This window comes from Nipponia nippon, unplaced genomic scaffold (genome assembly GCF_047370975.1).
Source record: "Nipponia nippon isolate SJK-2023a ecotype South Korea unplaced genomic scaffold, ASM4737097v1 scaffold_8, whole genome shotgun sequence".
NCBI lineage: Eukaryota > Metazoa > Chordata > Aves > Pelecaniformes > Threskiornithidae > Nipponia > Nipponia nippon.
In genome coordinates, this window is record NW_028262402.1 from 51794758 (window position 1) to 51812359 (window position 17602).

Below are 17602 nucleotides of genomic sequence, written 5' to 3' on the forward strand. Positions count from 1 at the left end.
ACTGTCCCTAGGCAGCCCCTTTGCAGATCCACCACAACTAGACCCCTAGGAACTGGCTCTCTTCTAACCCTAAAATTGCCCAGAACCCACTTGCTGCAGCCCAAACCCTCCTTTGGCAGCTTCTCTGCAGTCCCGCTCCACCTAGACCCCCCGACTTTGTCTCTCTCTGAACTGGAACCCTAGCCTTAACCCAAGGCATGTGCTGACCCTTACCCTAAGACCTCAAATATAAATAAATAAATAAGGCCAAAAGAAAAAATTGTTAAGGGAAACATTTCTGTGGCTAAAGTTTCCTTTGCAGCTTCACTCCATATATGCCACTAGGGTTTGTGTCTCATAAACGTAATGCTAACCATAGCCATGGGCTGACCCCAAGCCATGGCCAAGATGAAAAAGTCCTGAGGGAAGGATTCTTTTTGCAGCCCAAACCTTCCCTTGCCAGTCCATCTGCAGCCTCACTTCATCCGGGCCCCCGTGCTTTGCCTCTTATCCATTAAGTGTATCTGTGAGTGGCTGGAGCCATAAGCCATGACAGCTCCAGCTGTGCCCTGCTCTCAGCTGAGCAAGCCCTCAGCTTTCCCCTTTCCTCTCCAAGACGGATGCTTCAGCAGTGTCTCCGTGTGTGCTCAGACTCGTCGTTTCGGTACCTACCTACTCAATGCCAAGGGTTCACTTACAGTAACTGCCCTTCTCCAGAGGAAGGAATCAAATCTTGGTTTGGCTCACATTGTCTCAACTCTTGATCCTTCAAGGGGCAAGCGTTTTAGCCCGTTCTTGACTTCTGATTTACCCTAGCACACCTACAACCTCTGGTGGCCAAATCCTAACTTACGTATTTAAATGTTATCCTTCTGACACACTTCTGAACAGCAGTGCAATAACAATCGGTCAGTAACTTCAGAAAGCAGAACACCTGCACTGCCGGTCTCATCCTTTGGCCTCAGCCAGCACGGGTGGTCAGTGGCGCACTGTCAGCCGTCACCTCTGACAGGCCCCCAGGTGCTCATCAGACAAGCCGCCTGCGAGCCACGGCAGCTGGCGACAGCGAACAGGCAGGCCGTGAGGCCTCTACAGGGACGTGCTGCTGCAGCAGCCCCCGCCGAAGGAAGGGGCCGGCACCTCTCCGGCCTGACCGCGCTGCGCAGCAACGGGGCGGCCACAGGACACCACCGCCCCGCCCGCGCCTCTCGGCACTCCCAGCGCCTCGGCAGGCAGCGGCCCCGCTCACGGCCGCCGACCCCACGGCCCTGCGACGCTGCCGCCGCCGCCGCGCATGCGCCTCGCCGGGGGAAAAAGCGGGGCGGGAGGCGGGCGGAGCGGCCGCTTCCTGCCGGCCCCTCTGCATCCGGGTGAGAGGGCAGCGCTCAGCTGGGGGAGCTGCGCGCCGCTTCCGGCCCGCGCTGCCGCGGGGAGACCGCGGGCGAGGGGCTGCTCGGTGCCGCCTGCGGGCCCGCCCCGCCCGCCTCCGCCCGCGCCCGGCGTGAGTCTCCCGGCGGCGTGCGGGCGCCGCTCTGGCTGCGGGGACGGGCGCCGGGGGGTATCGGGGGCGGAGGGCGGCCCCGGCCGCCTCCCGCTGCTGGGGCGCTGGGGGGGGCGGGGGCTGGCGGGGCTCCGGGTCGCCGCGGGAGCGGTGTGCGCGCTCGGGCGCTTCCGCGGGGCAGGCGCCGGTGCGGGAGCGGGGCCCGCCGGGAGGCGCGTACCGGAGCGGCGGCGGCTGCGGAGCTCCGCGGAGGGGCTGGCGGCTCGGCCGGGGCAGCCGCTGCTGAGCGGCCGGGGCGCGGCTGCCGGAGGCGGCGGTGCCCGCGCTCTGGTCTGGCGTGGCTGTGGGGAGGCAGCGCCTTAGTTGCTTTTCTTTCTGTGCTTACAACTTAGAGACGGAGGAGAACGCGTCACTTTTGCAACTCCGCCCTCAGCTCCGAGGCACGGCCGTTACTGATAAGTTACGGCCCTACGCTGCGTCTGCGCAGCGCGTGCCGTGCCGAGAGTGCCGCGGCCGCGCAGGGGGGAGCGAGGTCTGCTCGCGGCTGCTGCGCCCCCCGTCCGTATTAGAAGCGGGGAGGTTTAGACTGCACGTAACTATCATTCAGGTTAAACGTACATGTCAGGTGACTTCCTTGTCCTGCAATTCGGTTTCGTTTCTTCAGCAGAATTGAAAGTAAATAACTCAAAAATAACTTTCACTAATACCTGTTATTTCCCCTCCCCCACCCTACTCGCCCCTGGGGGTGGAAAAAAAAAATAAAGAAGAGAAAAAACTGTTGGAGCATTATTCTTGGAGCTAGTGCAGCAATGTCCACGTAGGTCGTGCCGGGTTTCCACCAGTGTGGGCTGTCATCACAGGAAGTAAGGGGTGAAGTCAAACCCAAGCAAACAAACTCCTTGGTATTTATTTGCCTGTGTTCCATGCTAATGCTGCCTGCAGTGACAGCCAGAGCTGTCTGAGGAGGTTAAGACATGACGACAGTCCATAGTGGTAGGTGGAAGAAGACTTCAAGACTGTGGGAGCAGTGAGACCTTGCTACAGCAAAGTTAGGAATAACTGATTTTATTTCAGTGTATGAGAGAATGCCTATTAGTGTTACTGTTAATACAATTTTTTATACATACATATATATGTATACACAAACATAGGAAGGAATGGTTTTAGGAATGGTTTTAGGAATGGTTTTAGGAATGGTTTGGAATAACTTTTTATTTCAGTGTATGACAGAATGCCTATTAGTGTTACTGTTAATACAATTATATATATGTATATATTATTTTTCAGTTTGGTAATTGAGAGAATCTGAAAGTCATCCTTTAATTTTATTCCAAACTTATACTAATGTGTGGTGATAGATCCATGCCCTGGCATGGACCACACTTTTTCCAATTGTATTACTGAAGCATTGGGTTGATAAAAAGTTTTTTACGTAATAATTAGGGAAATACTGCCATTGCTTTTATGACTTCTAAATGTTCCAGTTAAAAGTTGTTTCAAAAAACTTCTTCCTCTTGTGTTTGAATCCCTGTATTGCGTTAACTGGATAAATATTCATATGCAGAGTATTGAGGTCAATCATGTATAACTATGTTTGTCAGTGACACATCTTGTTGTTTGCAGGATTCTTATTTAAGACCGAAGTAAAAAACAAATGAAGAAACTTGAAAATAATGCCAGGTTTTCATTGCAGCTAAGAGATATGTACAGTAGTGATAACTGGTTTTAAAAAATCTTCTGATATGGTTTTTGCAATATAAAGTCTGAACTTTTATTGTATCCAGTATATAAGTTGAGCTCAAAGTAAAACACTGATGATTTGCAAAATGGATGCAATACACAGTTTAGCCTGTTGTAGAGGCAAATATCTTCTTTTTCATCCAACCTTTCTGCTCATGTGTAATGCATATAATGATACCAGATCAAAAAGCAGTCAGTTGTGCCGAAATCAATTTTAAATTTAAAAGACAGTAAACCTACATTTTTCTATCACAGAATCCATTCAATAAGCACAAACATAAAATAACACCATATATATGATATTCTTAAAGCATGAGTAGATTACTTTCAAGTTCCTGTCATTATTTGGCTGCTTCTTTGCATATCATGTCATGAAAAAAAAATTAATTTTACTTATGGTTCATGATCAGCTGCATCTTCATGTTCTTATGATGTAGTCAAGTGTTTCTTCCCATATATTGTGAAGCTCATTGCGGAATTTTTGAAATAAGAAACATATTCCACTGTAATATGTTACTTTTCATTAAGATGAAAACTCTTATGCCTTGTGTCATGTAATTTTTCTAAAATTAAACTTACAATGGAGGGGAGCAAATAAAAATTCACTTTCAAACATAAATAAAGTAAGTAGTAATTGTGAAAATTAAGAGTATATAGTATTTTTATTTAGTGTCTTGTCTTGAAAGGAGATAAAATGAGCCCACAATCACAATTCTTTTAAGCAATTTCTGGAAATATATTCTAGATTATTTTAATTTTTAAACCAGGAGTTTAAAAGGTAACTAGTATGTCTTGTTCCCTAATTTTGATTTTTTTTCTTTTTTCTTTTTTTTTAGATGTAGGTAAAAGAATACATGTTCATTTCAAGTAGAAAGGAGCATGTTCCCAAATTCCTCCAACTTGGGTCGTCCACCCTTCCCTCCAAAACATCCGCAACAGAGTAATTTCTTCAATAAGCTTCCTGTAACTATACCACCTACTCTTCTCTCTCACCAGCAAATTGTTGATGCTCAGTTTAATTTTCAGAATACAGCGTAAGTACAGTAATATTTGATAGTGGGGACTGGGTTGAAAAAGAGAGTTAATGGTCTTTTGAAAGAAGCATTTCTGTTTATGGAGGAAGTTCTTCACTGTTTTTAACATTAAACTGCATTAAACTTTAAAAAATAGGAAAGTGTCATGTGTAAAACAGAGCTGTATCATTTCTGTTGGTGACCTGAAAGTTTTAATGCTCTCCTGCATTGTGCCTGATGCATGAGATGCCATTGCCTTGATTAGAGTTAATAATCCACAGTTCAGTTTTAAAGATCTTCAGTTGTATTTGTTTACTGGGGAAAACAGGGAGGAGATGAGAAGGGGAAGAAACATTTATTCTTGGGCCTAGATGTGAGGACACCATAGTTTTCTTTAGGCTCTTAAATTTAAAAGTACCTTAATTTGTTTGCTAACCTCTTCTTACACGTATGCTGTGAAGAATGACCATCTTCTGTTTTTTAATGAAAAACATATACTGAAGTATCTCTTCATTTTGGATAGAAAAGACAGATGTATTTCTTGTAAGAAAAAAATGACAGGACTTACTAAGTTTCATAGTCACTTAAGAAAAACTACCAACCTGTAAAAAGCATCTTAGTTGTCATGAATAACAGTTATGGACTATGGACTGTAGTCTTTCCAGGGCTCTTTTGAGTGGCAACCTTGCAACTATTCCAGCTGTTACACCACAGCCAATGACTTATGGAAATGGCAGTCCAGTACATATGTCTGATGCCCCCACGTCATTCCGAGGAAGAAAGTAAGTTCTTTGTGCATGTGATTAATTCTGATAGTAATGTACCCATGGTGAAGCTTGTGTAATATCAATTTCTTGTGCAACTTGGATTTTGTTAGAAATCGCAAGAATACTGAATAAAATATTTTTGGATGAAACAGGCCATGTCATGGGTCTTTAAAGCATTCATGTACCTGCTTTTGAGAATTTTAGTGACTTACTGTATGTAGTTTTTCTCTTCCAACAGCTGTAGCCTTACAGAACTGTGACTTTTTAATGCTATAATAGATTGTAGTCTGTGTGTGCTTGACTATAAGAGCGTTGGTGTCAATAAATGGAGTGTTCTCTTCCTGTTAATTTGTCAAGTTAAGAGTAAGACTGCACCCTCAATGTCTTATGAGAATTGTGATGTTTTTCTGATGAGACACTAGATGTTTCTCCTGATTTTCTTAATTATGTGATGCTTTATTTTTCAAATACAAAGTGCTGAATTCAAACATATGTAAGCTCTTTTTTCAAGAGGAATTTTATGGAAACATAGTTTTTCTACTTTTCAAAAAACTTACTTGAATTCAAGTAACTTCTGTTGTTACTTTAGTTACAGCAGAAAGAGAAATTCCAGGTGAATGTATGGTTTTATTTTCTTTTAATGTTCTAGAAAAAAATCACTTCTTACCAGTTCAGAAATAGTAGTTGATATGTGTTTGTAATAATCCTGTGAACCAGCTGATAGGGAGGAACCTTTATATAATTTGTCTTCAAAACTGTTTCCTGTATGCTATCTCTTCCAGATTTAACAGATGAGAAAATAAGTGCAATTAAGTATATGGTATTAAGTTATAGTTGGGTATATAACTATCACATGAACTAAAGAAGTTGCTGGTTTCACGTTGCATGCGTGTTTTCTTCTTGACCAGTTTGGTTTATGGAAAGCTATGCTGTGTTAGATTTGCATTCAGCTAGTTAATCCTTAGATCTTGAGTTAACTCTTCTTGAGGTATTTTTGCTGAACATGAGTTCGTGCAAGTTCTTCTCAGTCAAAATAGTCTGAAACAGCATTATGTTTTGATTTAACATGACATGAGTTCCTTTAAGATTGTGGGTAGGTAATGTTATCAGAACTTCGCTCAGACTTGAAAACTGAACTGATGACTTGAAGCCTCTTCTGTTAAATTTTTATTATCAATAATACTATCTGTCCAGGTCCCCCAGCTACTTTGATGCCAGCTTTTCTGACTACAAGAAATTATTGTAGTTTTATTAATAGTTAATTCATTGATACATATGAACATTTGATTTCATGCGTTTTAATTAAAAAAAATGGGAGTACCCTCATACTGGTTACCTTTACGCAATACCTGATGTGTAAACAAAACATGAATGTCCTCTCATTCTTTACTGTGGATTGACCACAGTATTCAACCACCAGTCACCTTTAAGTACAACTTTTTCTTAATGAAGAGTTAAGATGCCAAGGGGCTGACTGTAAGATCACTGTATCTCTTCAAATATATTTCAGTTCCCGTGACAAATGACTTAATGAGGAGGTACAGACTAGTGTTTGAAAATGAGACATGAGGTTTATGACCTGTGTAGCTTAATACAATCATTAGTTTGATTTATCAAATGAATAGTGTTTCTTTTTTGCCCAGTTTACACAGCTTACTATCTGTACAATCTAAGACACAGACAAATGCTACATTTTGAATGGCTATTGTGATAAGTTTCTTTTTTTCCCCTCCCCACTACCGAATTTATTTTGTTCATCACTGGGTATTCAGAACTCACAAAACTTCCCACTGCACTTATATCGATTTAAAAGGGAAGTACCCTTACATAGTCTGTATTTACCTTTTTTTTTAGGAAGAAAAAAGTATGTGGTCACCAAAATAGTATGACCAGCTTTCCGAGCTGTCCTGCTTAACCGAACTTGCCATCTAGATTTCAGCTGGTTAATACAGACACTGCTTAATACAGACACACTGCTTTACAAAAGCAGTGGCATCAACCCAGTTCAGGGGTAGCTGCACTTTTACAGTTGTGTGTTCACTTTTCCTGTTCCAGGTTTATTTCACCTAGTATCTAGGATGGGGATGTCTTTTGTTTCGTGGAGTACTTGCTTTTAGTGAAATAGTCGCATAATTAAGCACCGGTATTTGTGCTTTGTAGCAACTGTCTTTTAATCATAGGTTGGAGCTTGCAGACTAGAGGAATTACTGTTTCTCTTTTTTGCTGTTCTTTTTTTCTTTTTAGGAGACTAAGTGAACAGAGTGTTCCATATGATGTTAAGCGGCAGCGGTTTCATTCGCATCATTCTGAAACAACTGTAGTTAACCAAGCAGTGCCTTTACCAGAAGAACGGAGATATTCCTTCCCAGGATCAGTTCAGTCTCCGCTGTTCCATGCACGTTACATACCAGATTTAACTGGATGTCTCCCTCCGTTGCGAGATACTTTGTTTCCAGACCTTATAGAAACCACGCTACCTGTAGCCAAAGATAAGGTAATATTCTTCTATGCCTGTGCTTTACATCTGCCTTCTGGGTATGCAGGGTCCAATGGTGCTGCGGGAGATCACAAAAATTTCTGCAAAGTTCTTTGGCAGTGTCTCTATTGCTGAGCTGCCATTAGAAGGAATATCAATAAATGTAGCTGCCACTATGGTCCTATATAGCCTCCTCTTTTGTGTGTGTGGAGCATTTTTTTGGGGTAGGGTGGCGTTTGGTTTCCATACTAATGTCAGGAAACCTACATGTCTGCTCCAGGAAGTAGAAATGGGAGGGATGGTCCATTTATCACATGATTGGGGGGTGGGGAGAATCCTGATTAAAAAAACAAACAAACAAAAAAAACCCAAACCAAAACAAAAAAACCACCCTAGTAATGTGAGAGAATAAAGGCCCTGTAAAGATGTCCTCTGCCTCTCTTCAGAAGGAGATAAAAGTTACTGTCCTAGCTGTTCTGGAATATAAAAGAGTGTGTCTTCTTTAGGTGGACAGTGGAGTTGGAACTGTGTTTCTTGTTCTTCTTTAATTAAAAAAAACCAAACACATGTGGCCAATCAGTCTTCATACCTTATCTGCACCAACATGACAAAAGATATTTTTTTTTTAGTATAAATATGCCTGTTGATCATAGCATGTAACAGTGTTATGAAAGAGAAACAGTTAATACCTCATTCCACCAAAGAGCTGACTACTTCTTTAATACTTTGTGTGGGATTAAAAAAAGAAGGCTAACTTAAATCAGTTTTAATATTTATTTTTCCTCCCTATTACTGGTAGGCAAATTGTTGACATTAAAGTCAGCAGAAGATATCTCTGGTCTTTCACTGCTTATTCCCTGAAAGGCTGCAGATACTGATAAGGCAAAAATTATTTTCTGTGGATAGACATTTTATAACAGATTGAACAAATTTAAATTTGAAAAGTTTTCAGAAATTTCTTCCGGGGAGTTGTTCAATATGAATTCAAGTATAATAAAACTCTAGACAATGGAATAGGTTGTGTGAAATTAGGCTGTTGTTTTTTTTTTTTTTTAATGCAGTCTTCTGTGTTTTGTGTAGTTGTGTATCTGACAGGAAAGAATGTTCACTTCTCTATATCTTTACTTTTTGAATGTGTGTGTCAAGTTAAGTCAGCAGGTTTTGGAGTTGTTTCAAGCATGTCAGCAACAGACCTGTGATTTGAACAGAAAAGAGCTCTGCAGAACAGAACTCCAGAGAGAAATTCAGCGAATTTTTCCACGTATGTTTTGAATTTGATTACTTAATATCAGTCTGAATGTTCTTCAGGTTTGCAGTTCTTCCTTCCTCTTAAACTATGATATGTCACATCAGTTTTTATTCTGTGATTCTTCTGTTACAGAGAGCAGACTCTTTTTGGTTGGGTCCTCACTGAATGGGTTTGGCACTCGTAGTAGTGATGGTGACTTGTGCCTCGTGGTTAAAGAAGAACCAGTAAGTAATTTAAAACATACATAGTTAAAACAAAGTCTGTTTTTAAAATGTGTGTGCTTTTATAAGGCGGGATTCTAAAATGACAAAAAAATGGTCAAATCCTTTTGATTTAATAACATATTTTTGCACTCATAATAGCTATGAACTGTGGGCCCAATAATATTGCAAATATGAATTTAACCCTATAAACCCTTTAACCTAACAAAACAGTCATAAAATCATGACCTTCACTCCATAAGTGAAAAAAGCATAGCAAAACAGAGATGTGAATTGCCTAGAATCATGAAGAAGATTGTTTAGAGAACTCTAACTCATTTGACATGCAGAAACAACTTTTAATAAGTACAAGTTTTTTATTTCATTATTTAGATTCATAGCCACTAATTTTAGTGAGCAGGGATAAGAAGGAATTTGATATGGAAAACATCTTAAGTATTTTTGGTGAGAGAAAGTGTTTATGAGTAGAATTTAGGTTGAGAGAAAAGATGTAAGAAAAAAGAAGTCTAAATAGAGCATAATTTTGAAAGAATTGAAGCATCATTGAAAAGAAAGGAAAGGACACCTTTGTGTAAGTGGGGCTAGGTTTTCATTAAGTTCTATGATTTGTGAATATCTGATAGTTACTTTGCATATTGAATATGAATTGTTCTGTCTGGCTTTTGCCGCACTAGATGTATATGTAGGCTGTGGAATGTGTTGGTATACACGTTCATGTCTTATTCTGAGAATTAATTTTATTTGAAAAGTAGAGCATGCTTACTTGGAACATCTAAATGAGAGATACCAACTTTTTTCTTTAATTTTAATATCGTATTTCAGGTAAATCAGAAGACTGAAGCAAGGCATATACTCAGCTTAGTCCAAAAACTCTTCAGAACTAAACTTTGTAAGTTCCCAGCTACAGTGAGGTGGTAAGATTATTGGCAATTCTGGAAGAAGTATTGATGCACAGTTGTAAATAATTTATGTAACTGCATTTTGCCTAGCTTCTAATCACAGTATTGTTTGGAGAAAAGCTATAAATACTTAGTAACATTACTTATCTTGCTGCTGATGGATAGTAGTTAGAAAAACACAACAGTTGCCTTGCATATTAGTGGACTTCAAGAACAGCTAGCATCTAAAATGACTTTTGAATTGTGGACCGCAATTGGGTGGGGTGAGGGGGAAGTAAATTTCTGTTTGGGAAACCTCTGTTAGTGAACTTTTACTACTCTTTTGATTGCAGTGCCTTGCTGGAGACAATACTCTATTTAAAGTAAGATGTTACTCACAGTAGACTGTGTAGAATTGATTTCTTTTTTGGGGGAGCCTTGATGCCAGTGAAATAATTAACTTAGATGCCTAGTGAAGAAAATAGTAAATGTTGACAGTACCAGGACATATAGCAGAAATAGGTCGATGCATAGTTCTTGTAAGCTGTTGTTTAGACTCCCTTCAGATGAAGAATTCACGCAGGCAGTTCTTGACTTAAACGTGAAAGTCTCCTACTTTAAAGAGGCTTTTGTACCATCTCTTTGAATTATAAGAGACCCTGTCATTTATTGATATCAATGACTGTGTCCCCCTACTTCTCAGACTTGTGACATATTCTTTGATGCCACTCCTTTTATTGCTGTTCCGAACAATTCTGCAATGGTAAAAGGAACAAAGCATAAATTTAAATGCAGATTTCAAAATTTGTGTGCATACCCAGATTTCAACAGCTCACTTGAAGAGAGACTTGATAGATCCATCGCAGAATAGGCACCTGATATTTAATAGCTTATTACTATTGTATATTGATGTTTGCATAAGGAGTCCAGAACTTAGTCTGGGTTTGCCTAGGATGCAAGTTGTTCCAGTGCTTTCTGAGAAGCACAGTGATAAAATAGTTGTGTTTTCACCAATCAGAAAGGGAGCATCTAAACAAAATATCACCCTCTTCTTTTTTTGGAAGAGATTGTGTTCCGTGACAGAGCTTTAGACAAAATCAAGTTTGTTTGCCAGGGAATACAAGTATCAGAAAGACACAATGGTCATGTGGGAGCGATGTGTGAAGGTTTTTGTGCCATTGCTCATTTTTGATGCTTTCCTAATTCTCTGTTATTTTGCAAGTGCCTTTAGTCCAGCTTAATTTAACCAAAATGTTCTTTGGAAGGTGAGGCAGGACAAAACACTGCTGATGTTACTGTTCCTGTCAGACTCTCTTAGTTGTGGTATGTAGACCTCTTAGATCATCTCTTCATAATCTTAACATTATATGGGCATGAATTCCTATACCTAGCCTTCTGTCCTTGTGCCTGTGTATGGACATTCTGTGGATAGAACTGATAGATAGAAGTTGTTTGAAAATATTCACTATTCGGAATGAAAAGGCTTTGTCATACGGGTCTTTTCATTTGGATTTAGTTAATTTACAAACTGTAGCTTAACTGTGCTGATGTTCAGTACTTCTAAAACAAGGGGGGTGCCCAGTTATTTTGATTAAAGCTTATTTAGGCAAATATAATTGCTGTCATCCATAATTTGAAAATAGCTTGTGGGTTGCTTTTGGTTGGGGGCAGGGAGGGAGTTCCCACAGGCTAGACTTCAGAAGCTGATAGATTCATATGGTTTTTCTTCGCCTTTGGGGAAACAATCTTAGCAGTATGCACTTCAGTGGTGTCCTGTTGGCACTCCTGTGGGTTTGTGGAGTCAGGTTTACATGCTTAGAAGTAGCTGTTCACTGTCAGCTCCGGGTTGGCTGGTAAGTTCTTTTTTAATAGAACTGCACTTTTTAAAGTGATTTCCTATCTTCTACTGTCTTCAGAAGTCGGTTGCCACTTAATCATCAAGGATGGAATCTACAACTACATACATTGAAAGAAAAAGCCTACAGAAACTGTAATTCTTTTGAAACGTTGCTTCAACTCAAAATAAAATTCTAGATTTGCAGCTTTTAAAAGGGTTAGCAGTGCACTTATGCTGCTGCTGCTGTGTACAAGCAAGTGTAAGAGTTGCCTGTACCGAGCTTCTTTAAGAATTGCAATTTAATTCCAGCAGTATTCTGTATTTGATTCTGTGTGCCTTTTAACAACCTAAAAGATATGAACCTTCTTCTGATCATTATTTTTAAGTTTTGTGCTGTCCAGTTAATACATGTCATCCCTCTTTGACAATACTAGTTAAATATTTCTTTTTCTTCTGTAGAAGAAAGACTGTAGCATGTTCTCAACAAGTGTGTGAGCTGTCATTAATTTATTCTTTGCTTCACACAAAAGAACACAAATAAATATAGTTTGGGCCAAACATGAAAGCTAACGAAGTATGTGCCAAGGTGTAATAGAAACAAGAATCATAGAATCAATCATAGAATCATAGAATGCTTTGGGATGGAAGGGACCTTTAAAGGTCATCTAGTCCAACCCCCCTGCAATTGGCAGGGACATCTACAACCAGATCAGGTTGCTCAGAGCCCCATCCAGCCTGGCCTTGAATATTTCCAATGATGGGGCATCTACCACCTCGCTGGGCAACCTGTTCCGGTGTTTCACTACCCTCATTGTAAAAAATTTCTTCCTTATATCTAGTCCAAACCTACCCTCTTTTAGTTTAAAACCATTACCCCTTGTCCTGTCGCTACAGGCCTTGCTAAAAAGTCTGTCCCCATCTTTCTTCGAAGTCCCTTTAAGTACTGAAAGGCTGCAATAAGGTCTCCCCACAGCCTTCTCTTCTCCAGGCTGAAGAACCCCAACTCTCTCAGCCTTTCCTCATAGCAGAGGTGTTCCATCCCTCTCATCATTTTTGTGGCCCTCTTTTGGACCCGCTCCAACAGGTCCATGTCCTTCCTGTGCTGAGGACCCCAGAGCTGGACGCAGCACTCCAGGTGGGGTCTCATCAGAGCAGAGTAGAGGGGCAGAATCACCTCCCTTGACCTGCTGGCCACACTTCTTTTGATGCAACCCAGGGTACGGTTGGCTTTCTGGGCTGCGAGAGCACGTTGCTGGCTCATGTCCAGCTTTTTGTCTATCAGTACTCCCAAGGTACCTCCTCAGGGCTGCTCTCAATCCCTTCATCCCCCAGCCTGTACTGATACCAGGGATTGCCCTGACCCAGGTGCAGGACCTTGCACTTGTCCTTGTTGAACCTCATGAGGTTCACACAGGCCCACGTCTGGAGCCTGCCCAGGTCCCTTTGGGTGGCATCCTGTCCCTCAGGCGTGTCAACTGCACTGCTCAGCTTGGTGTCACCTGCAAACTTGCTGAGGGTGCACTTGATCCCGCTGTCTATGTCATTGATGAAGATATTGAACAGCACTGGCCCCAGTACGGACCCCTGAGGGACACCACTTGTCACTGTTCTCCGTCTGGACATCAAGCCGTTGACCACTACCCTCTGGATGCAACCATCCCAGCAATTCCTTATTCACCGAACAGTCCACCCATCAAATCCATATCCTTCCGATTTAGAGAGGAGAATGTTGTGGGGGACCGTGTCAAAGGCCTTACAGAAGTCCAGATAGATGACATCCATAGCTCTTCCCTCGTCCACTGAGGTAGTCACTCCATCATAGAAGGCCACTAGGTTGGTCAGGCAGGACTTGTCCTTCGTGAAGCCGTGCTGGCTGTCTTGAATCACCTCCCTGTCCTCCATGTGCCTTAGCACGGCTTCTAGGAGGATCTGCTCCATGATCTTCCCAGGCACAGAGGTGAGGCTGACAGGTTGGTAGTTCCCAGGGTCCTCCTTTTTACCCTTTTTAAAAATGGCTGCAATATTTCCCTTTTTGCAGTCCCCAGGGATTTCACCTGACTGCCATGACTTTTCAAATATCATGGTGAGTGTCTTGGCAACTGCATCAGCAAATTCCCTTAGGACTCAGGGATGCATCTCATCGGGACCCATAGGCTTATGTACAGTCAGGTTCCTCAGGTGGTCGCAAACCTGATCTTCTCTTACAGTGGGAGGACCTCTGCCCCCCTGATCCCTGTCAAATGGCCCATTGACTCGGCAGGTGTGAGGAGAGAGGTTGCCAGTGAAGACTGAGGCAAAGAAATTGTTGAGTACTTCACCCTTCTCCTCGTCTGTTGTTACCAGCTTGCCACTTCTGCTCATCAGAGGGGGCATGCTTTCTTTAACCTTCCTTTTCTGGTTAATGTACCTAGAGAAGCCCTTCTTCTTATTCTTTGTATCCCTCGCCAGGTTCAGCTCCAGCTGAGCCTTGGCCTTCCTGATGCCATCCTTCTACAACCAGGCAGTGTCCCTGGACTGTTCCCAAGATACCAGTCCCTGCTTCCACTGCCTGTGCAATCTCTTCTTGCCCTTTAGTTTGACCCACAGGTCATGACTCAGCCATGCCGGCCTCTTCCCTGCCTTACCCTATTTCCTGCACCTGGGGATCAAGAGCTCTTGTGCCCTATGGAAAGCATCCTTGAAGACCTGCCAGCTCTATTCTGCTCCCTTGTCCCTGAGGGCCATTTCCCAAGGCGTCCTGTTGATTAACTCCTTGAAGAGCTGGAAGTTTGCTTTCTTGAAATTCAGGGTCCTGAATGTACTCTTCACCCAACCCTTATCTCTCCGGACTGTGAACTCTACCAGTGCGTGATCACTGCAGCCAAGGCTGCCTCCAGTCCTGACATCACCAATGAGCTCACTTGCCTTGGTGACCACCAGGTCCAGTACTGTGTCCCCTCTGGCAGGGCTATCTATTACCTGGCTTAGGAAGTTGTCCTGCAGGTACTCCAGGAGTCTCCTAGATTGCTTACCGCCTGCCATGTTACTTTCCCAGCGGATGTCAGGGTGGTTGAAATCCCCCATCAGGACAAGAGCCTGTGAGCGCAAAGCTTCCTGTAGTTGAAGTAAAAAGGCTTCGTCAATAGGCTCCCCTTGATCAGGCGGCCTGTACTAGACCCCAACCACGAGGTTCCCTTTGTTGCCCCGGTCTCTAATTCTTACCCATAAACTTCAAACCTGCTCTTGGCTATTCTTCAGGGACACTTCTTCACACTCTGTCCATTTCTTGTCATAGAGGGCAACGCCTCTGCCCCTCCTACCTCACACGTCCCTTCTGAACAGCCTGTAGAAGGGGGAGGAAAGATAAGATATTATTTAAAACAAAGTTCTTGGGCTGGTTTTGTGAAAGAGTTAAAGGAAAAAAGCAATAAGGAGGAGATCTGTAGTATAGGTAATGTTCTAGAGCTTTTTTTAACCTTTTTTCAGATCATTTCAGTTCAAAAACTTGGCAGAAGTTTTTTCTAGCTGTGCCTCTCCTAACATCATCTTCAGAACCTTAAGTGCCATCTCTTTTATCCTTTATATACAGTAAACTGTGATTGTTAGATTAGTGTTTCATTCTAGGAGGTTTGGGAAGCGGATTCAAAATTTATCTAAGCTCCAGCTTATTTCAGTTTTTCAGGCTTGCAAAAGGTAGCAAGTGTGAGCAAAGAATTTGAGCCCATCAGATTTAAAGTCTTAGAGCGGAGGCTTTTCTGTGTTGTCATTCTGCATCTAGAACACTGACTGAAGTGAAGATGTGGGGTTTTTTTTTTTGAATAGTCTAGTCACAGAGTAAAGTAGGAAAATGCTTCTGATATTTATTTGCTGTTTTTGTAGGATGTGTTAGTGTTAAAAGGTATGTATCGTGTTTGTTTCTCCTAGAGTAGAGAGATGTAAGGATAGCAGTAATATATCTGCTGTTCCAAAGACTAGCAGAGCATGTGTAACTTTTCCACTTATTCGTTCAGATACCTGCACTTACCTGTTTTTTACAATACTGGTTAACGTTCCCAGAACTGTACACTCAAGCCAATCAATGTCTTCTAGAAATACGAAATGTGAAACATGAATTTGGAGTGGTTATTGTTGCAATGTATTGAAGAGAGCATAATCCAAACCACTGAGAGTAAACGTCAAACAGATTACTCTGTTCAGATTTGTCTAGGCAGGATTCATTTGCAGAACACTTTAGCAGTATTGCATTGACTGGTGTTTACTATGTGAATAAGTAACAAAGAGCTCGTTTTCTCTTAGTTATACAAAGCAGTGCAGTAGTGTTGAGACTAGGATATCAGAGTGGAATCCACCTAATGGTTGTCTGGTGGGGAACATGCAACAGCTAGGACAAGCAAGGGGACTTGAACTCAAATGAATGACCTTAAAGGACTGTGCAGGTGGGCAAGTGAATTCCAGACATCAACAACTAATTCATCCTGTGCTGGGTTGTACCCTCCTAGATTCTTCATGACTCTGGATTCAGACTTCTGTGTCGCCCAGTTTCTCTTTCTATATTACAACCCTGTCAATGAGAGCAGGCTACGTGTGCAGGATGCCAAAGATCTTTTTGGCATATACCATGTTTGGGATTAATATTTTGTACAATTGCTTAATCTTTTATTCTGTAAAAGATAAGAGACTTAAGATGTGTAATCTGAAATTCTGCATGAATAAGTTATTTATGAAACGCTGCTTAGTTGTCTTTGAAGTGGTTATATTCTTTTTCACTACAGCTGAAGTGACATTTGTGACTTTTTCATAAACATGCGCAAAACTGTGGAGCAGCTATGTGGAATTCTTTACGTGTATTTTGGTGTAGCCCCTCTGGTCATGGCTTCAAGGTCAGACAGTCAGTTTACTAAGGCACTTACTCAACCTGTATGTATTTCAGAATTCCACATCCTGTGTTTGTGGCTGTTTCTTCCCTTGTATGTATGACAATCTAATGTACAACAGAGATTCTGCTAACAGTGTCATTGGTGTGAGCCAAGAAAGAGGGTACCAGCAGCAAGTTACTGCCTTCTAACATCCTCTTTGCTTTCTTTCACCCTCAGAAACAGATGGGGATTATGTTTTGGGATTTTTTTTTTTTTTTTCTTAGCCAACTAATTTGGCACAAGCATCCATCAAATGCTGGCAGGTATTTTCAGACAAGGGTGTGTTTGGAAGTGGATTGCCACTAGAAGTTCAGTTAACTTCTGAAGGGCACTTGAGAAAGCTCGTAGTGAGGAAAGCTGAATTGCTATGGCATGAAGATAGATACCTGCCGTTGTCTACCATGTGCTAATGTGTTGGGCATCTTTGTCTTAAATTTGGTAGTGAAAGGGAATGAGGCAGGGAGCTCTACATGCTTTATAGCTTTGCTTTAAGAATGTTGTGGGATGTCGGAGGAGGGATGCTTGGATGTGTCTGCAGGTGCTGCTAGAAAGAGGGGACGCTTGTGTAAGTTGTACTAGATTGTACGTTCAGTGAACGTGGATTGGAGTTCTGTAAGATTCTTCCTTTAAAATTAATAAGTTAGTAAGATTGTCTCTTTTTTTGAGTGCCAGTCTGTCTGTTGCTTAGGATTGCACAAGACATTCAAATCCAGATAAAGGATTACTTCAGATGAAATCTGCCTAAACGTGTGTATCCATAAAACACATTCAGAAAGTCTCAAAAAAAAAAAAAAGAGTAAAATTTGTTTTAATTGAATATTGCACAGTAGGGTTTTACCAAACCTGAAGTTGTCATCCAAATGCAATGGAGATGAGACTGTTTAATCACAGTTGCTATCCAAACTGATAGGAATACTTTTATTTTCCCCCCCTCCCAAAAAGTGAAGATCAGCGTTTATTTAATGTTATTTTTAATCCTCCTTACTTCTAGCTTTGTCATACTTATTTATGCTAATTAGAGGTTAATTTATAGAAGCAAGGGGAAA

General features: G+C 41.8%; 1 protein-coding gene across 10 annotated transcripts in view; it reads left to right on the plus strand.

Moving 5' to 3' along the window:
- The first annotated feature begins 1310 nt into the window (after positions 1–1310).
- Positions 1311–17602, plus strand: part of TENT2 (terminal nucleotidyltransferase 2) — a 54640-nt gene continuing 38348 nt past the window's right edge. For 2 of the 10 annotated variants that reach the window (XM_087741498.1, XM_087741506.1), the window contains exons 1-7: positions 1313–1480; positions 4057–4254; positions 4890–5015; positions 7245–7494; positions 8623–8737; positions 8858–8949; positions 9769–9835. In XM_087741498.1, the coding sequence (XP_087597624.1) occupies positions 4100–4254; positions 4890–5015; positions 7245–7494; positions 8623–8737; positions 8858–8949; positions 9769–9835 (805 nt within the window). In that variant the 5' untranslated portion in view covers positions 1313–1480; positions 4057–4099. Of the gene's footprint in view, positions 1481–1872; positions 2156–4056; positions 4255–4869; positions 5016–7244; positions 7495–8622; positions 8738–8857; positions 8950–9768; positions 9836–17602 lie in introns of those variants that run through there. The other 8 variants (XR_015700945.1, XM_087741501.1, XM_087741499.1 and 5 more) reach the window with 7 other exon arrangements.